At 38.0% G+C, this 22,466-nt stretch overlaps 1 protein-coding gene across 1 annotated transcript in view; it reads right to left on the reverse strand.

Annotated features, from left to right (window-relative positions):
- The window catches only part of GUCY1A2 (guanylate cyclase 1 soluble subunit alpha 2), a 332,065-nt gene that overhangs the window by 14,187 nt on the left and 295,412 nt on the right, over positions 1 to 22,466 (reverse strand). Inside the window, exon 7 of the mRNA XM_004470863.4 lies at positions 21,035 to 21,189. Within this exon, the coding sequence (XP_004470920.2) occupies positions 21,035 to 21,189 (155 nt within the window). The remainder of the gene's footprint in view (positions 1 to 21,034; positions 21,190 to 22,466) is intronic.

Consider the following 22,466-nt stretch of genomic DNA (forward strand, 5'->3'; position numbering starts at 1 on the left):
CAACTACTTTCATGAACTGCTGCTTATTACTCAGAAAAAAAGCCTCCTAGACACTCTTATGACTATAATAAGTACAACAGTCTAGGAAACTTCCATTTTAGTCAACAGAAAAAAGAACAGGGAATTAGAAAAACAAAGGAAAACAAGAACAAACACAAACACAGTAGTATAAAGCAGAAGGGGTCAGTCAGCATAAGAAAAGTAGAAACAAAAAGCTGCAGAAGTCAGAAGAGGAAATATTTTGCAGTAGAAGGACCACAAAGCCATCAAGGATGTGATATTAATTAAAGATGGGTAGAATCTCAACAAGTGGACATGGAGAACAACATAATGGAAGGACGAGAAGAAAATGTTCAACAGGGTCAACAAGTTTCCAGCCATTTGACAGCATTACAGAGTGAGGCAAGGGTGAAAGTTAAGGCTGGTTAGGTTGGTCAAGGCAAAGTTTTTGGAGAGAAGGAGTTTAGACTTTTCTTGGAAGGCACCGTTGGGTCAAACTCATCATCCTTTCTTTCTGCCCAACAGACCATCTGCCTAAGTGGGGTCGTTGTTAACACCATCTCCAAGTTAGGCAGGCCGAACAGGGAGCCTCATCTCCAGTTCCAATTTGGTTCTGAACTGAGGAATGAATTTGGAGCAGGAGAATCAGATATGGAATTTCTTTGCACAGAGGTGAAAGACAAAGTAGATGTAGAAGAGGGTGAGAATAGATAAAGAAGAGAAAATACAGTAGAATACAACAGGGCAAAATTATATTTAGGAGCTTGAAGCGGGGAGAGAAAAGGCAAAAATCAAGAAATGTTATGAATACAAGAACAAAGAACATGTGAAAGTGTAGGAGTACCTAACTTTACATTGTACAGGCATTGATGATCACCTTTATGCTAAGCAGAAGGAAAAAAATGCCTTTCCAAACAATCTTAATGGATAAAATCTATTGGGAAACAATAGCATTTCTGAAAATTCTTACAATATAAGCAGTCTATATGTACTTTTAGGTACCACAGAGTTGTAGCAGTTAGTTTTCCAATAGATGAAAATAAACCAACTCTAATTGACTATTCCTTAAAGTACATGACAATATTTACTTGTGATATAAGGAAGTAAGACTCATTTTAATATTTAACATTTTTTTCTAATGTCTTATTTACTTCAGAAATTCAGATAACATAACCTTTTGCAAAAACTAAAACATTGATTCTCCTGACAATTTTATAGAGGAAGAAAATGAGGCTGCACCAGAATGAGTTAGAGTTGTTTTGCTCATGGTGGCCAAAAGACAGGGATGTCACTGGAACTGGAATCCAGCTCTGCTAATTCTACCTGTCAAGCTTAGCCCTGCAGTGACTACCCAGAGATGGCTTTTCATCACCAAGCAACTAAACTGAGATAGAGACAGGGCTTTGATAGCAATCAGAGCTGAAGTCAATACTGTTTACTTATTTCTGTTCATAAAGATGTCAGTTTTCCTTACTATATTAGTAATCACTTCAGAAGAAAATGTAAAAAGCCCAAAAGGATAGTTTAATTTTCAGTGAATTCCAGAGCTATTTTGCTTGACTCAAAAGAGCAGCCGTCTATGTACAAAATAGATGTAAAGCAATGTCAATTAACAAACATATGACCTTACCATGGTATACTGAATGGAGGAGAAGGGGGGGATGCATAGAATAAGTTAATGTAATTTTTAAAAGATACTCCTAGAAAAATATTAGTAGTGTAAGGCAGCAGGTGATATAATCCAAAGAAGTAAGTTGTATAGGGAAAGGGAGAAGTGGATGACTGTGGATCGAAGGACAAAAGTGAAGAAGTGGGCAGTAAAATTCACTTCCATGATGATAAAATAGGATCCTAAGTTCAGTCTTCCCACCAAGTTTCTTAAAGTCTCAAATCAACAACTGGGTCTCCCCATGAGCTACATTTCCCTTTGCATATCTCTTCAGAGACAAAACAAGGTCTTTAGATTTTTCTGTAACAGATTTGCTGACAATGAAAAATAAAATTGGTGTTACAACTTTGAAAATACTTGTACATGACTGAAAGAAAGTGGCAGCGGCTGTTTGGGATGCCAGGACTTTTAAATAATTCACCGCACTTAGGTTGGAAGGAAACTTTAGACAATGAAATGATCTCTTGACATTGTAAACAAACCTTGTGGACACTGTGCTAAAAATCAGAGCGATGACAGATTTTAAGGGATGCTATTTTTTTCCAACTAAATGTTTAGTAACAGTAAATGGAATGCAGCTTTAAAATCTCAACAATAAAAATGAATAGGAATACACTGATTCAAGCTCCTATGATATCTGGGACTCAATGGCCTTTGAACATCAGAATGCGATATTCTGGTGACTTCCAATAGGACAAACTCAATGAATCACTGGGGGTTCTGTGGAGGAGGTGGAGGAAATACTGAACACAGCACGCCTGATGATGGAGTCATGGTGCTGAATAAATGATCAAATGTGCATGCAGGGATTAGGAATTTAGACACGGCTCACCCCCGAACCACTGGTCCCTTCTGAAATGCTTTATTACGTGCAAGTCCCTGGGCCATCTCTAAGGCTCTGCCTACCAATCCATTTCTTCAGCTGTCAAGACTGATGTGGAAGCTCAGAGTCTACATAAATCTAGATTAATCCCCAGCGGTAATCCGCAGCTGGTTGACTTCCAACCAGAAAGACAGCCACAGGTTTAATAAGTATTTGGAAGGCACACGAATTCTATTTACCTGCCTCCTTTCTGATCTTCCCCTCCTCTGCTCAGTGAGTTCAGTTAGCACTTGCACCTGTAGACTGGTTTCCAGGATGAAAAGCCACCACCGCTGCTGTGGACCCATGGTGGCCTGGAAGCACGTGTGGGTGGTGGGCCACCATGGAGGTCCACGCGCAGCTCCCACACCACTGGGGGCTGAAGCTGGTCTCGGTCTCACCTGTCTCCTGTTCTAATACCCATCTCTGCTATGCTCTCCCTTGGTAAAGGACCTGACACTTACCCATAGTGAGGTGCAGATGACCTAGATGTAGTCTACATCTTAACACGAGATTCAGGGCTTAACGAAACAGAATGCAATGGTAATGATGACATTTCAGGCATCCTTCTGGAATATACCGGCTTTTCCAAATCATACTTCAACTGGCACGTGTAAAGTACATCTATAAGGCTAAGGCAAGGATTTGGTCTTTTATTCCATTATACCCTTTACTGCCATTCTATAGTTAGGTTCACTTGCCAGTTATGGAAGCCTTTATGGCCACCTGCATTTCCCACACTGTTCCAAGGATGAAAGATTAGGGCAGGTAAACCAAGCCTGCAAGCTCAAGCCACGTGTCACTCGCAACCTAGAATCATTCGGTCAGTGATGTCAGTCAGTCAACAGGTAGCTAGTAAGTTCCATGTAGAAGGTGCTGAACTGGTTAAGGTTTCCTACCTCGGATCATAATAGGTGGGGAAAAGGAGGAATTGTGACTTTTTATGAAATGGATGTCCATAAAGTGATTGTTTTTTATTGGGGGTTGACCCCATGGAAGAAGCTAACCTTTGCAGAAGTGAAGAGAGCCAGATCCAGCCTGTACTACTGGCCAGCTGGCATTTGCAACCCACTCACCGCTCCATTTTTGAAACCATCGTGAGAGAAAGGAAACTCTCTGTTTAATGTCATGTGGCGTGCACACTGCTGGCCACCGGGACATGCCATAAGGCCAAGGCAAGAGGCAGGAGAAATCATGCATCCTTCAGAGCCGAGGGTCTTTTAAAGACTTGCCCTTAATATCTGACAGAAATGCCTGTGGTTCCCTCTCCTCTCAAACTGGTGGTTTGATGAGGTGTTAAAATCTTAAGGGGGAAGTCACTTTCCCCCTCAGTACTTTGCTGTTAAAAAGTCGTGTCATTCTGCTTCCTACTACAGTGGACAGAAACTTTCTTCTAGTTTGTTGTTTCTCCCAGATCATGTTTCTTCCTCTGGACTGAGAATTAATGATGGGCCTCAGGGCATCTTTTTATGCATTAAAATGACCACAAGTAGAACTTTTTGATGAGACAAATCATGTCTTTCAGTTCTGGGAAATTTATTTTGTGTTGTTTCTTACACAACTCCTTATGTTTTCTTTTTCTGGAGTTCTGTTTAGTTAAATATTGAACTTTGGGAGTTGATCATCCAACTTTTTTTTGCCTTTCTGATTTACTCTCACTTTTTTCTTCTTATTCTACTTGTTAGAATATTGCCCCCAAATTTGTCCACTAATTTTTATACAGAATTAAAATAGATATCACATTTTAATTTCCAAGAGCTCATTCCTACTTTCTCTTTCCCTCCTTCCTCCTTTCAAGGAGTACTTAAAGTACTTCTGTCTGCAAACTGATTTTCAAGATGATTATTTCTTTTTTATTGTGCTATGTTAATTCATAATACTCTTAAATCAGAGAATGATCTTTTTATGAATTTTCTTTTGTTCTCTGTGTTCTCATTCCTCCAAATGTTCATATGGTCATTAGGGTTTTTTTTCCTTTTTAAAAATTTTTTTGGTTGGTTTGGTTTCTCTCTTTCCTGTTAAAGGCATTCAACAAATGACTGTTACCTTTAGAAGTCTCTCTCTACTTCAGTCTGAGGCATTAAAATCTAATTGTAAGCTTTCTGTTTATGGCAAGAACATATTGAATTGTGGCGTTCCCCTAACCAGATCATTAGGGAGTCCCAAATATTGATATAGTGTTTTCCCTTGGGCTAGTCTGTCAAAGTAACAATGATCCAGGTGTGTCTGTGGGATTACACTGGCTTCCTGCATTCCAGAGATTAAATGGAGAAAGGGAAATCTCACACTTGAGCATGTGCACTTACTTCTCCCATATCCACCTGCATGAGTGTAAAGCCACTTTGGCTCAGTCTCTCACAAGAACAAACTTCATGTCTTTCTCGAGTTAGCTGTCCCCCCAAATCTCTGTTTCCTTTCTTTCCTAGCAATAGAGAATTACATAAGCACATGGCTACCCAGCTGGAAATGACATTTCCTAATTTCCCTGGCAACTAAAGTTCTGAGTTATTATTATGTTCTTCCAATTAGATGTTCTCATCAAGATTTGAACAGCAAAATTGAAAACTGAGGTGGATTCCATTTTCCTTTGGAAACTGACCATTAACACAGGCTATCAAGATTGGAGTTTTCTAGGAGCAGCCTCCAGTGTTCATTTTCTAGCTTCCCGAGTGTTAAGAAAATGGACGATATTGGTGATTTTTAAATCTAACTTCCTTGTGAGTGGAGGGCACATTCAGGCATCGGTTTTCAGCTTTCTGGTGTTCAAAGGCTGGTTCAGCTCTAACCATGACTCCAGACCTAGGCGCTGTAGCTCTTGGTGCTCCCAGGGGAAGGAGCTTGCCCAGCTGGCCGGTTCTATGATTTAGGGGTACTTCTCAGGAGAGTGCTTAGAACCTTCTCCTTTCCCCCTTCTAAAGATGCTAAAAGCACACCATGCCCTGTATTAAACTTCCTCCTGTTGAAAATACCTGGAATGGTTACTATGACTTGCCCTAACGAGCCTCTGCCTTTCTCTGTCGGTCTGTCTCTCTGTAAATAGGCTGAAGTTCAGATTTAGAACAAATAGTCTTCTTTCTTATCCGAGCCCTCAAGTGATGGCCCAGAGACTTCAGTTTTCTTCTATTAAGTCAAATGCCACTCATTTATATACTTTTCTTCTTTCTCACACTGTTGTCCTCATTCATTCTTTGTATGCTTATGACAGGAGTTTTATACCTTCATTATCATTTTACTGTTGTTTTAGGTTACTGATAAATTCAGGTGTTTAGTCTGCTCTGTTAAATTAGAAGATGCTGTCAGAAATGTTGCTAAGTATGCACCTGACTACCCTTTTGCTAAGGAATGCATTTGGATTCAAGGATGAATGCATTAGACACTGTTTTTGAGGGCTGGAGGAAGGGTAGCAATTCTGAAACCTGAAGATATAAAGAAGGTGAAGATTCCTTCTGTTTTTCTTGGTGTTTTAAAGTTCCTGAATTTTTCCTATTTACCCTCTTAAAATTTCCACCTGAGTGAAAACCAGGAAGAAAGGCTGGATTTCTGCTTTTTGCTTCACTGGTCCACGAGCTGATGCAGTTTGAAGATAGGCCCAAGGAAACTGGTTTTTGAGTCAGCTAGACAGCCTAAAATCCCTTGAAACCCAATGATTCATTCTCTGGAAGTAACACTCCTGTCTAAATAAGGAAAGTATGACTCTCGCTCACTACGGAATGCAACAGAGAAAGAAGCTCACCAAATTGTTATTTATTTTAGTGTTTCAAAAATCTTAAGTTACGGGATTTGAGGCAAAGATATAAGATTGCCAATTTGTGGATTCTGAAATGTAGGTTAATGGATAAGTTCTCAAAAAGGGAAAGTCTCCTAGTAGGTCTCCCAAAAATTGTAAGGCAGAAAGCCTCAGAGGCAATACTGTCACATCCTGGCTTATTTCTTTCTGCAGCCAGTGCTGGGTTAAATACTGACGGCAAAGTGAATAGACTATAGATTCCACAGTCTGCCATGTGTTGCTTTCTAGAGCGCATGCGTCCTGGCATGCATCCCCCATTCGAATGCCAAAACGAATGCCACTTAAACTTAGGTGGTGCTTAGGAATCTTAGGGTGCTGAATAGCTAAACATGATCCCATCCCATGGGCTTCTAAGGACAGTGTCCTCTTTGACTTTTCATCAGCCTAAAAACTCCACTTACAATAAATGGCAAAGATATTTAAAATTCAAAATGCTCACTCAAAATTTTATGTCTACAAGCAGAACTAAAAAGAGATGACAAATGAAAGACTGATGAAGAGAACTAGAATCAGTTTTTATAAATTAACTAATTACCTCACATTTTTCCACTTCTCTGACAAAAATTCCTTCCTAAAAAAATTCTTTCATCATGCTTTGTCTTTCTTTAGGAGACAAAGGAAGAACAGAAAGAAAAATATAATGTTCACTTATTTCTAAAAATGAGAAATCCTTAGTTGCTTTCATTATTTAAAAATTAGGACCAGCATCAAACTCTTTTAAAAATGCTGTATTCTCTATTTCCTATATTCTTGAACAATTCCTTTTGCCATAAACCCCAGTCACAAAGAAGGCAAATCAGCCTGAGACACACTTGGAGACTGAGATACAAAGGGCTTGCTTTTTTCCCCTTTTCTTTAAAGGTTCAGTCTACCTCTTTTTACCATCTTGTACAATGTATCTTGAAATGCCCCTTAAAAGGATGCTTTCTGGAAGTACTAAGTTTTGTAGAGCAATGCTATGGTAAGATAGTTAATGGGAATGAGATAAGATAAGGGGTTGGTAGGCAACTCTGGAAATCTGATCTTATTTTTCAGAAGGGTTTTGTTTTTCCCTATAAATTAGTTAATGGCACTGATTAAGTAACTTAATGTCTCTGGCTCTCAGTTTCCTTGTGGAAAGAAAATTTTGATGTCATTTATTTCAAAGATTATATATGACTCTAACATGTGAAATTTAAGGATTTATGTACTACTGAGATAATAGGTCATATAAAGCAGCATGATCAAACATGTTAGTTTTAAACTTGCAAATCTGAAGGATTCCCAAGTAGAAGCTCTAGAAAGACACTCTCAGCCAATGTCATACAACTGATTTATAGAGGAATTTTGATTTGCTAATGGGTGATTAAAGAGTAAGAATATTTGCAATTTAATCAGAGCCATGAAAAGAATTCTTAAGCATGTTATTTTGAGCAATCAGAGATTTCTACACAAAGGGTTACATGCCCTTTGTGTACAGGAGGGACTGACTGATAAAAATTTAAAGTGCGATTAAGACCAATTTCATCTTAACCATCATATTTGCTGTACTACGCTGGCTCTTGCACCTGTAACAAATGGTGAGTTCTTTTTAAAATGGCCACATGGACTAATTACCACATATGAATGTCACTGTGAAGCAGGCTAGTAAGATAGGGAATTAATAGACAGATCTGGAACCTGACAGAGAGTCCACGTGGACATCTGGAACTCCCAAGATGGCTGCTGAAGGACCTCCACATCCAGGATTCTGCTACCCAGAACAAAGACTTCTTCCTGAGAACAAGGAAAAGCCCCAGATGCTCCCTAGGAACTTGATCATGGGGTCCTCACTAAGGGATTGATGGGTGGGGTAATTCAGTCAAAACAGCAAACAGCTGGCACCCCCTCCCCTGCCATTAGCAAAGAGGTGGAATAATTAACAGTTCAAAAGCAAATCGGGAGGCTTGAGTCTCCGGATTTGCTCTCCCTGTCCTCTTGCCTCTGGACCTGTACCTGGCATTTGTGTGCCGCTCTCGTCATTTTTCCTCTGCCATGTGGCCACGCAAGTAAACGTGGGGATTTATCATCTATAAGGTGCAATTGTAGCTTCTAAATCGGCCCTCTTCATCCCTTTTCACTCCCTTCCTTTCTACCTGGGACCCCTGCTCTGTTATTTTCTGTTATTTTTCTCCCATTTCTCTTCCCTCCCTACCTGAATAAATCACTGGCCTAACTCACCTGGTGTGCTCTTGAAATTCATTTCTGCAGCATAGCCAAGAACCTAGATAAAATCTTGTAACAACTGGACGTGACATTTCATAAAGCAGGCTCACGATTCCCTGTGGGATCTGAGTTCGCCCTTGTAGTTTGGTTCTTGATTTCAGCTCTGGAAGCCTTCTTCACTATGGTATGAACTGGCAAGCATTTGCACAGCTACTTTCTTGGGGTATGGGCAGCCCTAGAGGAAGAACGAAGGGCAAAGCCAAGGGCAGAGAAGCTTCCTGGACCCAGCTATAAAGAAATGAAACAGGTTTTCTTCGTGGCTGACAGATGGGCTTTAAAGACCCTTACTTATAAGAGGTATTCCAGAAAGATGACTGTTTGGAAGAATACTAACCTGAATTTGAAACGTGATAAATGTGTGGGGAAAAATTACTTCTGCAATTCTTTAATCTCACCCAGTATCCTGTCCATAACCGATGAAAGAAAATCCAATGAGGTACTTTTGCCGTATTCTACTCATATAAGAGTATCTGTGTAATAAAGCATTTGTGTAATAAAAAAAAAGACCAATTTCAATTCTCTAGGTAAAAATAACTTCTTCAAACAGTCTATTTTAATAAATATTCAGATGTAGACATAATACAATTCATGATCAAAGTTTTTTTTGGAAGGTAGATTACTTTGTATAAAGGGTTTGAAACAGACATATTTACAATATAATACAATATACATACATGCACACTATATATAATATACAATTTCATTTCCTTGAAAGAACAATGTGCATAAATGAGAAAAAAGAGGAGTAACTGATTTAAAAGGCTGATTACATGCAAAACCTAAAAATAAGATTTTCAAAAGAAAAAATAAATTCATAAGGAAATACTATTTGTAAAAAAGTACAGTTCCTAGCTAGAGCAGTGAGGTTACATAAAAAAATAAAAAGGTACCCAAATAGGAAAGGAAAAAGTAAAATTTTTACTATTAGCTGCTGATCTGATCCTACATCTAGAATCTCCTGAAAAACACACAACAAATGTTGGAAATGGCTTTGGAATTGGGTAATAGGTAGAGGTTGGAAGATTTGTGGGGTGCTTGGTGGAAAAGGCCTAGATTGCTTTGAGGAGACTGTTAGCAAAAATATGGATGCTAAAGGTCCTTCCCCTAAGACATTGAAAGGAAATGGTGAATGGGTTACTAGAAAATGGAGGAAAGGTGATCCTTGCTTTAAAGTGGCAGAGAACTTGGCGAAATTGAGTTCTGATGTCGGATGGAAGGAAGAACTTGAGAGTGATAAACTTGGATATTTAGCTGAGGAGATTTCCAACTAACTGTGGAAACTGCAGCCAGTTTCCTCCTTGCAGCTTATAGTGAAATGTGAGAGGAAAGGGATAAGCTGAGAACTGAACTCCTGGGCATGACGAGACCAGAAATTGTGAGTTTCTGGAAAAGGAGTCCCCAGAGAATCATGCTCCTATGAGAGTTTAACTGCCCATGGAACTGGTCAGTAATTTCAGGAGAAGTCATGATTGGAGATGCAGTTATTCAGGAAGGACTGGTGGAAAGTGCTTTTGTCTGATGGTTCAGACCCCTGTGTACTATAAGTAAAATGAGGTTTTAATGAAAGAAAATACTGCCAGCCTGGACTAAAAGGGACAGATTGAAGGAAATATCACTTCAAGGGCAGAACCAGGAAGCTGAGGTCTGGACCAAAGACATCTTCTCTGGCCAAAAGAGCAGGTCCAACCATATGTGTGGAAAGGGTTTCAAAGGTCCATAAATGGAGGGGAATTGTGCCCCCGTATAGACCAAACCTATAACCGATTGCAATGAGACTTTATACTGAGTATTGTTACTGAAATGACTTAAGCTTTTGGGGTATTGTGATGGAATGAAAGCATTTTGCACATAGAAAGAACATGTCTTTTGGGGTTACAGAGGATAGAAGGGAGTGATCTGATACTGTATGTACCCCCGAAAAACATGTTCTTAAATTTAATCATTCCTGCTAGTATGAACCTGTTGTAAGACCTTCTGATGAGGTTTCTTCAGTTAACAGGCAGCCCACCTCATTCAGGATGGATCTTAATGCTCTTACTGGGGTCCTTTATAAGAGAATGAAATTCAGACAGAGAAAGTCACAGGAGCCGAAGCTTGAAATCATCAAAACTAGTAAGAGTAGGGAGAGGCCAGCAGATACTGCCAGGTGCCTTGCCATGTGACAGAGAAGAAGCATGGAGGGTAGCTAGTCTTTGGGACAGAATGATTGCCATAATGATGCCTTGATTTGGACATTTTCACAGCCTCAAAACTGTGGGCAAATAAATTCCTATTGTTTAACCTGACCTTCATGGTATTTTATTTTTTTATTTTTTTTTAAAGATTTATTTATTTATTTCTCTCCCACCCCCCACTCCCCACCCCGGTTGTCTGTTCTTTGTGTCTATTTGCTGCGTCTTCTTTGGCCGCTTCTGTTGTTGTCAGCGGCATGGGAATCTGTGTTTCTTTTTGTTGTGTCATCTTGTTGCATCAGCTCTCCATGTGTGTGGCACCACTCCTGGGCAGGCTGCACTTTCTTTCATGCTGGGTGGCTCTCCTTACAGGGCACACTCCTTGCGCGTGGGGCTCCCCTACGTGGGGGACACCCCTGTGTGGCACGGCACTCCTTGCACGCATCAGCACTGCGCATGGGCCAGCTGCACACGGGTCAAGGAGGCCCGGGGTTTGAACCGCGGACCTCCCATGTGGTAGACGGACGCCCTAACCACTGGGCCAAGTCCGCTTCCCTTCATGGTATTTTATTAAAGCAGCCTAGGAAATTAAAAATAGTATATTCCATTAACTCAACTATGGACTTCATTCAGAGTTCACCTGCTTTTCCACCAGTGTCCCTTTACTCTCCCAGGATTTAGTGTAAATAACTCTTGAAATTATCTATACTTAACCTTTTATTCATGCATGAGCAAATGGAGGATGAAAACATTTAGTGATTTATCCAAGGTCAAAAAGCGATTGGTTATAGAACAGAAATGTGAACTTCCTTCCCCTGATATATTTTATTTGGTCATTCATCTATTCAACCAGTCAGCGGTGGTTCTTTATATTCTCTGAGTCTTGGGCTACTTTGGAAATCCAACAAGCGCATCAGATCTCTGCAGAAAAATGGATGTATGTGTAGAAAAGGTTACATGTGATTGCAGGAAACCCACAAACACAACAATCCTAGGACTTCCTTATCCCTGACAACCTCAACAGCACTATTCTGCCTTGGAGCAGTTTCACCTTGGAATTCTAAGTCAGACTTTTATGCAAATGGTTTCCATAACTAATACATATTTAAAAATTGCTGATCTACTTGACCATTTTAGCTAAAATGTGGAGCCCTATAAAAACTTAGAAAGGGTCCTTTATGCTTTGTTATTTGCAAAATAAACATTGACCCACAAGCCACCTGAAATAGTGTGATTGTTTTAATGGAGAAAGGAAAAGGACACTGCTGGGAATCACCTAATCCCTTGCTTTGAATTATGCTTAATTATCTTAGTAGCTAACTTTCATTTTACAGTAATTTAGAGAATATGGAGTATTTAGTTCAAATTGGCATTATTTATAAAAATATTATTGATATAACAAGTTATTATTTATACTTTACAGAAATTCTTTTTTGTGTGAAATCAGTAGATATCCCTCATATAAACTGAAGCTCTTGATAAGAAAACTAGATCAGCATCTTTAGATTCTGAACCCCCAGGGGAGGTTATTGGGTAGTAATTAATTTTTTATCACTACTGTCATGGGAAGGGAGAAACACCAGGTCTTCCATTCATACATAGTTAGGAAGGGGTCTAAAACAAGACCAACACAACACTTTCTTCTATATTCAATCATGGGCTAATCATATAGACCAAACCTATGTCAAATAAACAAGAGACCATAAAGAAAAGGAATGTCTGAATTGCCAGATCCAATATTTCATTTCTTAACTATGAAATAATAACCATGACACAGGATCCATTTATATATTATTATCTCATTAATTCTTACAATTAGACCTATAGAAGTAAGCTAGTAGGTAAGTTTGCACAGTCTTTACTGTAAAAGTAACTGCAACATTAGATTCTGAACTACAGGGACTCCACGATTATGGCCTCTAAAAGGGCTAGTTAAATACATGGGATGATTAAAGTGGGATATTCTGGAGGTCAAAACAATGGGTCAGATATGTAAAAAAATAAAATAAAATACATCATTGGGAAGGATAATGTTTCCCAATGCACAGAAATGCAATTTCCGGGGAAAAAGTCTATTTGATAAAGCAGAAAGACCAAGAAAGAAACAGCAAAATGAAAATGTCTACATGAGTAGACTCTCTCATTCATTTTTGCTAGATATGACTTTTATTGGCACATTTAAAAGAGTAATATTAATGTCTCTGTCTGTAATTTGAAAAATATAAATATTCTTGGGGCAGAGCTCAAGTCTTTCTTTTGAAGTCATTTGTTTTTACTGATTATTTTTCTTTTGTAAATACAGTGTTTACTGTTTTGGTGCTTCCATGGAGGAAAGGATATAATGATCAATAAAGTCATATAAAAGACAGATAGGGCAGTAAAATACCAGCCTAAATACTTTTTATTTCCTTGAAATATCAAACTGCTAGTGCAGATGGACATTTTGATTTAAAAGAAAAAGTAGGTTATGCGTAAACCACTACACAAAACTTCCCAAAGCTCTTGGATGTCTTTTCCCACAATAGGTGTCCATAGGAAGAAGAATAAATATTTATAATATAGCATCTCATGCATGTCTAATAATTATATTGACAAAAGAAAAGATTTTTAGCTAATATTTTTGACTAGTGTTCACAACTATTTACTTTTATAGAAAAGAAAAATATGCCCAAGTAACTTCAGCATTCTTCAATTATTCAATGACTATTTCAATGTAACAGAAAGATGCCTTGGCCAAATAGTCTATAAAGTACAATTCTGCATAGTAAGCCTATATTCCCTGTGAATTTTATTATACACATTAGAGACATGCTCCCACAGAATGTTTTAGCCCCTCAGAAATCTCACTAAACAATTTATTCACATTACCTCATTTAATCCTACAGAAAGCTTGGGCATTAGATATTATTATCTTTATTTCAGATAAGAAACAGTTAGAAAGGTTAAATAAGTCACCAAGAAAACACATTTAATAAATGGTTTGTAGAGTCTAAAATACTTGTGAGTTATTTATTGCAACGTCTTGCATTCCAAGGTGGTTTTTAGAGATTCTATGGGGGAGATAGCTGTGTCTTAGGGCAGACTGTGAAGTCAGGGGTCTTCAGTCATCTTCTGTTTTTAGAACGGCTTCTCTTCCTCCTCAAGCCATAGACTCTTCTTAAACATAGAGACATAATTCAGTCCTGTAACAGGTTTTTCTCTTTAGGAATCTGCAACTTTAATCCCATTAAAAATCCTTTAGAAACCAGAGCCCTCATCTTGCAAAGTCCTTTTCTTCCCCAGAATTTGCTTTCATTTTGCCATGTTGTTATTTCTACATTCTTAAAGACAGGGGAGTTAGAGTTAGGATTGGAGCTGCATTTCTAGGCAGATTTTAGCCTTGTCTTTGCTCCTTGGCAGAATAAAGGCCACCTAAAGATGTCCACATCTTCATCCCTGGAGTTGCAAATATGATGGGTAATGTGGAAAAGGGGAGCTAAGGCTGCAGATGGGATTCAGGTTGATAATCAGCTAACCCTACAAATAGGGAGATTATCCTGGGTATACAGGTGGGTCCAATGTGTTCACAGAGGCCCAAAAAGGGAGGCAGGAAAGAAAGCTAGAAAGAGATGTGATGACAGAAGCAAGGTTAGAGAGAGGTGTGTAGCTAGCTTTGAAGAAGGCAAGAAGCAAGGATCCTGAGATCCATGTCAGATGTCCATCTTACAGAACTACAGGTGAAAATATGCATTACTTAAGCCACTTAGTTTGTTATAATATGTTAGAGAGGCAAAAGAAAATTAATACACTGCCAAATTATAAACTATTATACCATCAGGTCTTCCTAAGGCAAAAAATTTCATTTAACTGGCATAAAATATATGCTGTGATTAAAAACGCCAAATCTGTTACATTCCTAAAGAAAAATGTATATGGATGTGTTGTTTGGTGGAGCAGGGGAAGACAAATGCTTATTTTAGATGCCACTTTTTATTTGAAATTACAAATGCAAATAAAACAACATTATCAACACCAAGTAAAAATAGTTACCCCTAAGTGGAATGTTTTTATAGATCACAGAGAATAAAATTCATTAATCAAAGTTTCAAGTTCAAAAAATTCATTAACCATATATTCAGTTCTTCAGATAACTTTTAAATGTTTCGGGCTATACAACCTCTTAATTACTATATATGTTTCAATAATTTGAGTAGAGGATTTGCCAAGAAAATAGCCAGTTTTTATCTCAAGACTATGATTTAGTTAGACAGTCATCTCTAAGATTCTCTTGAACGTGTGGGAGGAGGCTGATTCCAAGCTCAGTTTTACATCATGGCTTAGAATTTCTCTGGGACTGCCTGATGAGTTCTGTAATCCAACTATTGTACATCATTAAACACATATAAAATACGGGAATCAAGTGCAGGAATCAGATGACCTGCTCTTTCCTGGATGAAGCAATGAACAAAGGTCTACATTCCAGGCATTAGGAGTTTTGCAAACATCACATTTAACAATAAGTTTTTGAAATAGGTACCTATTTTAAAGCCCAAAGTAAATTGTTAATTTTCACACAAACAATAAGTTTTAAGAGCCTGGGTTCCAAACCAGGCACTCTGATTCTAGGGCTTATACAATTTAACCATTACTCTCTCCTCCATTTTACATCTCCTAAATGATTAGCTATTTGTGTAGCAGTGTTTAGAAGACGAGTTGGTTTTAATGGGAAGGGCTTTTTCACAGTGAATGAAAAATAGATATTCTGAAAAGTCCAAAAGTATATCAAACATAAAATAAAAAAGGCAAATATGTTTAAAAGTTAAGGAAGATTTCATATCAAGTAATTCCAGTCTTTCTACTTTTTTAGTTTGCATGTAACAAGGAGATACAATTTTGTTCAGGCATATCATTAGATTATTCATGGCATTTCATAATCTGTTGATACCATTCCTAGTGGAAGCAATTATTTTATGTCACAGACTGGTAGCATGATGTTAAAAAAAATGTACTATGTGTATTACTTTAAAATTGGGATGAGTAGGAACAAAGATGGGTATGAACATCAATGTGCTGAGGAAAAACTGAAAACATTGAACATGAAAATTTCAAGATTCCTTGAAGATTAATTTTTGTCCAGAAATAAAACTAGCTGTAAAGTGCTATATGTAAAGAGGGAATGATTCTTGGGCATTACTGTATGTGACATGGTGACTCACACCAAGAGTCTTGAAAAGTGAAGACCACTGTATTAGTCAGCCAAAGGGGAGTTGACGCAAAGGACCAGAAATCTGTTGGTTTTTATAAAGGGTATTTATTTGTGGTAAAAGCTTATAGTTATAAGGCCCTAATGAATCCAACTCGAAGTACCGTAAGAGGTACTTTCTCACCCAAACTCTGTTGCTGCGTGTTGATGCAAGACGATGGGTGATGTCTGCAAGGGTTCAGCCTTCCTTTTTCCTCTTAAGGCTCCATGGGCACAGCTTCTTCTGATTTCAGCTATAGGCTGGAGGGCATGTTTTTTCTCAGGCCTTCTTAGCTGCTCAGGGCTCTGGACTCTTTAGTTGCAAACTATCAGGCAAATGGTTCATCTATCTCTGGGGTCCCAGGATCAAGTTCTCTCTTCTCCTATGTCTATGGAGCTCTTTCTATTCCTGTGTATCTTCTCTCTCCTTGATTGTCCATTTATGTATCCCACAAAGAGGGAAAAACTGAGTTGCTCTAATGACACGGTTGAATCAGAGCCCTAATCGTAACATAATTTAATTAATGGCATCTCAGCTGAATCTAATACAATCAAAGGGTATCACATCTAGAAGAACAGACCACTTTACAAAAATTATCTCTTTTCGGAATTCATAAATAATATCAAACTGTCACAACTATTGTATTAAAATTAGGGTCCAAATTTTAAAGTCATGTGAATACTTAATTTCTTATGTCTATAATGAATTTTAAGATAAACAACATCTGGTCATATCAGCTATAGGAACCTATAAGAAGCTCAATATTTGTATCATAAGAAATATGATATAACCTAACCTATGTAATGACAGGTAAACGATATTCACAGGAACACTCTTTAACACCTAAGTGTTCATCGATAGAAAAATAGGTAAATAAAAGTTAAATATGGTACGTCATAGCAATTAAAATGGTGAACTACAGCCATATGTTTTACATGGATAGATCTTAAAAATATGAGGTATTTATGTGAAATATCTGGAAATAGCAAATTCATAAAAAGTAATTGGAGGATACCAGGGAAGGAAGGAAGGAATTGTTGCCTGGTAGGTACAGAGTGTTTGTAAATTTTGTAAATTTTTAAATAAAATAAATAGAATATGAGGTTTTATTTAAAAGAAATACAAGTTAAAGACCATATAGTAAAATACCATTAAGCAAATTTAAGAAGCAAAATAATATTCTATTGTTATGGATACATGTGCAAAAACAGTGTATGAAACAAAGGGCTTTGAAATACATCAAATACATTAGGGTGGTTGTCTCAAGGGGGTGGGGTGGGAAAATTCTAAAAGAAACATGTTTGACTAATGTTTATTAAAAATATTTGAAGCCAAAATAATAATGCAGTGGTGGGTTCACAGACACTACACTATTCATTTTAAATTTCCAATATTTTAAAATATTTATAAAATTGGGTTTTAAACTATTTGAATATTTCAGTTAAATCCTATTTGGGCCAAATTACTCAGGAAATTATTTCAGTTAACCATATTATCAAGGTACTTTCAAAGTCTGTGATAGCCTTACTAAAAATAAAATTATATACAGCTCTCTGAAGATTTCAAGATAACCAGGCAATATTAAACATTGTGCATAATTTTCTTCAGAAAATGAAACTTGAGCTTTCAAACTCTCACAAACTTTATACCCAGTTTTACTTCCTTTTTGATCTAAGAAAGTACAATTTTGCTTCCTTAGAGGGAATGCTCTCGAAAAGTCAATCCTTGTATTTCATTTTGGGCATCCAAGGAAAGGAGAAGAACACTTGGTTAGTGGGTTCACAAATCACCTGTGTGGTGTGGAAAAGAATTACATGGTTGAATTGTATAGGTTGTTGTAAAAGAAACCAGCAGAAAGTATTTAGCACAAACAGAACCAGAATCTGGAAGTTCAGTCACACTAAGTTCATATGCCCAAACTGAGGTTTCTAGAGACTTACTAGGAGCCCTGGTACCTTTCTTTTTTTAATGGCAGCCCAGATTAAAAAGGACAACAAAGGTCAAGTCCAATCACTCTTTTAAAGCTTGGGAATACAAGTTGAGAGAGCAAATGGTTGGGACTCCAGGATCTCAGTAGTCAGCTGTGTTTTTCATTAATGAAATGTAGATAAGAATACCTGCACTCCATTAGCAGATTCACCTCTATATCCATCTATTCTCTGTTCTGCCACCTTGGTGATCTTTCTAAAACTACAAATCTGATGAAGTAACTCTTAGCTTAAAATTCTTCAATGCCTTTCGTTCTTAGAAATAGGTTGAAACCCCATTAATATGATTTGCAAACTCTTGCATGGCCTGGATCCAGTTTAATTCTATAGTCTCATTTTAGCCTGCACCTCCTCTTGCTTTAATATTCTAACTCAGTTTCTTGACCTTGACGCTAAGCTATTATAATTAATCGTTTACTTGGTACATCTTCCAGGCATTCTGTGGTCTCTCCCATGAATCTGCTATGCATTGTTGCAACTTTGCTGCTTGCCATAGAGTTTGGAGTACAGTATATACTCAACAAATATTTGTTGAGAGAAGAGAAGGACTAGGGACAAAGAAAAAGAGTTACCTTGAGGATAGCATAAATGTAAAAACATTGTTATAAAGTCCTAGTAGGAATCACATGATGTAGGCCAATCAGAGGAAGTATTTTAGAAAGTACCCACATGGCAACTCAGTGTGTCCATCTATGGCTCTATTTGATTTGGGGAAGCAATAACAGAATAAAATGTTTCTGTGGTTGCAGTAGCTGAAGTGATTCACTTCTTCAGACCTTATTGATTACCAAGAATCAAAACAAACTCAATTAACTTGAAAAGGGTTTTAAAAACTCAGTGCCAGTACCACAATGCATAGACCTCTGTGGCTTGCTGCGGCTTACTTTATTAGCCACTGTAGCAGTTTGATATGGTTTATGAATTCCAAAAATAGATTCTGGATTATGTTTGTAAACTGGTCTGTACCTGGGCATGATTAAATTATGATTAGGGCTTTGATTGGGCCATATCAGGTATTTACAGAGAAAACTACACAGCAGAGGAGAGGAGTTAGTTGGAGTTTTGAGGCTGGAGTATTTTGAGCTGGAATCCGGGAAGTAAGCACACAGAGGAGCAGAGCAACTGAGCCCAGAGAGGAGAGAATCAAGCACCAGGGAGAGAGCCAGAACCAGTTGCCTAATAGTCAACAGCTGGCCTTATGGAGAGAGGCAAAGCCTTAGATAGCCTCATAGTCTACAGCTGACCTTGTGGAGAAAACGGAGGCGCTGAGCCCAGAGAAAAATGAACCCCAGAAAGAGAGGAACCCAGGAAGCCTGAACCCTGGCAGACAGCAGCCATCTTGCCCCAACATATGGCAATAGACTTTGGTGAGGAAAGGAACTTCTGCTTTGTGGCCTGGTAACTAAGCTTCAATCCCAAATAAATACCCTTTATAAAAGCCAACAGATTTCTGGTATTTTGCATCAGCATCCCTTTGGCGGACTAATCCAGCCACTTGTAAACAGAGCCAGCTACAACTATGAGGTCTAATGAAGGGGCATGAGCTCTTCGCACAGTTGTTCAATTCTTACACAGCATTCTTAAAAATGAGTTTGCATAGCAGATAGAAATCTACAGTAAGACAAATAAATATTTGTACCATGATGGGAAAAATTGCAACCAAATTAAGAAGAAATGAGTGAAGTGGTTGATCTTCAGAATCTTTTCCTCACCCTGTGGTCTAGAGGGAAAAGTGTCAGAATCACTGTGGCAATTATTGGTACATCATCAGCTATGCCAAGAATTGTGTTAGACAAAGTGGGAGAAACTTAAAAGAGGCAAACCTTTAGACAAACTCCCTCAACATGACGAGTAGATCTTAAGCAAGAGAGATGGATCCCTGGGGATCTAGTACAGAGGTTTTTGTTAGGCCCCATAAATTTTGTAGGTTCTTCAAACTTATAAGAGGAGCACCTTTGTTAAAAAATGGTGAGTTCAAGGTGTATTCACTATTTTTATGAGTTTAGCAGGTATTTAAAATATTTTATCAACCTCAACTTTCATTTGATTTTATATTTAGTTTCAGTTCCTTTTCTTACCTGTTCCTCAGGAAATAGGAAAATACTTGTTTTTCATTCGTGATGAGATTCCATTCATGTCTTTAACTCTCCTCTATATAGATATAGTATCAAAGGTTCAAAATATAATCATTTAATGCATTGTTACAATCAACTTTTGTCACCTTTCTATTTGACTTTCCTGTTTAAGGGTTTTTTGTAACCCTGTCAATGAATGGTCACTATTTCTACAGATTTTCAATTATCATATCTAATTTATCTAAAAGTTGGCACTGATTAAGTAGCTTGGCTACCAATGTCCAACCTGAAACTAAAGTCTGACAGAGACCTTCATACTGTTCTTTACCATTTTATCTGAAAAGATCCAACTTATCATTACATGTATTCATTCAGTCAATAAATCTTTAGAGTGTGCCTATTATGTGCTAAACATGTTTTGTACCGTCTGGAGATATAGTGAGGAGCCCAAACAGACATTATAGCTGTCCATATTGAGTTTACTAATTAGGGGGGGGGGGCAGGCACAAAATAAGGATTGGTTCAGGTGGCAAAAATATGGGGAGTTGTTAGATAGGACCTTTAAGAGAAGTAAAACTGAAAGTTTTTCTAGGTAGTTAGTATGTATTTAGAGAACACTTTATATTCAAAAGAATACAATACACAGATGAACATCCCTTGCTATCTTATGATTTTTATGACCAACGAGGGTCATTTTGAGAATATTGGGATTTCGACTGGAATGCAGCCCCTTAGCATTTACGCTCCTGTATTTAGACAGGCAAATCTTAGGAGGCCAGAGACTACGGGAAATGACAAACCTGCATTTACCTCTCAGTCAGGTCAGGCTTTCCTTGCAGTCTCTCAGGGTGCAAATAAAAGTCTGTATCACAATTGCTATCTTTCAAAATGGGCGGATCTCCTCCTAGCGTCCTGGGTAATGACAGGCTCAGATGAAAGGACAGGGTCTCAGAAATGACAGGGTATTAGCTCAAGGCAATGCCAACGACAGGCAGAGGAGGCCAGAGAATACTTACTGGTAAGTGGTGGGGCTGACGTTGATGCGCCGAGGGTGACTCCCCGATTCGAATTTGCTGGCCAGGGTGACGTTATTTCCAAACAGGCAGTATCGTGGCATTCTCACCCCGACAACTCCAGCCAGCACGGAGCCCGAGTGAATGCCTATCCTCATCTGAAACAGAACAAAAAAAGAAAATGATATACTTATGTTTTCTTTTGGTATGCAATTGTTTTAATAAGGCACTATTATGTAAATCATTCAACCTCAGGACAGGTACTGAGTCATGGTCATTTTTGTGAGCCCATTGTCTGTCTCATTTTTGTGCTCAATGAACATAAATATTAAGGAGTGAATGATGGAATAAATGGATTAACTACAGGGGAAAAAAATCCTGTGTTTAATTTGCTACATAAATCTGGTTATGTTAAAAGTTAAATCACGTTTCCTATGCACATAATGTGCCTAGTAAATAGAAAGTGTATTAGGTCCCTTCAGTTATTCTCACTTAAAAACCCTATTTTTTCTCTTCATAGCATTAAACACATTGTGAATTAAATATTTATATTTCTGTTCATTTTGTTTAGAAACTGGTGTTTCCCATGAGAGCAGGTTCTGAATCTATTTTTCACTGCTGAATATTCAGCACTTAGTATAGTACCTGGAGCAAAGCAGGCACTCAATACTAAGAGAGGAACATCGAATAAATTGCCTGAGTTCCCTATCACAGTAGTATAATGGAGTTATGCAGAATTCAACTCTCAGGTTAGTTAAGCATCGGTCAAAAACCCCGAAGGGTATATTTCAGTGTTGGTTATTTATTCTCTGAAAACCTGATAAATATTAGTCTGGTTCATGTCCAGAAGGCACCTTCAATGTGCAGTCGATAGACATTTTAATGTGCTCAAAGCAACAGAGTTAAAATGACATGGTCTATACCAAAATAACTGAAGCTATTACTCTCCACATGGGAGATGGTACCCTCAGTTTTAGGGGAATCCAAGTTAATCTTGGGAGAGAAGTTGGAACTCAGTCCCCCTATATGACAACCGTGTTGGCAAAGTGTCACCACTTCACCGCTATGCTGCCCACATGCCAGTGGTGTGAGGATAAAAAGTCATTCTGAGACTAACCCTGTATCACAGCACTGCAGAGTTCTGCATATATCAACTCATAATAAGGCAGGTTAATATTCATGAGATCTAGTTGCAGTTCTTAATAATCTCTTCACCTACTTTTGAGAAATTGCTTCTAAACCTTATTTAGAAAATCAATGTGCAAGGAAAAGCCATGGTATATTTCAGAAGGAAGAAAAGGCTGGAGTATTTGTCCTACCAAATATGAAGTCTTACTTATAAACATATCATAATTAGTTTAAATATGTCTTAATATTGGTGCATGGCTAGAGAAATAGATGGATAGATAGACCAGAGAGTCGCCCATGTATATAT

Source organism: Dasypus novemcinctus, chromosome 27 (genome assembly GCF_030445035.2).
Source record: "Dasypus novemcinctus isolate mDasNov1 chromosome 27, mDasNov1.1.hap2, whole genome shotgun sequence".
NCBI classification, from domain to species: Eukaryota; Metazoa; Chordata; class Mammalia; order Cingulata; family Dasypodidae; genus Dasypus; species Dasypus novemcinctus.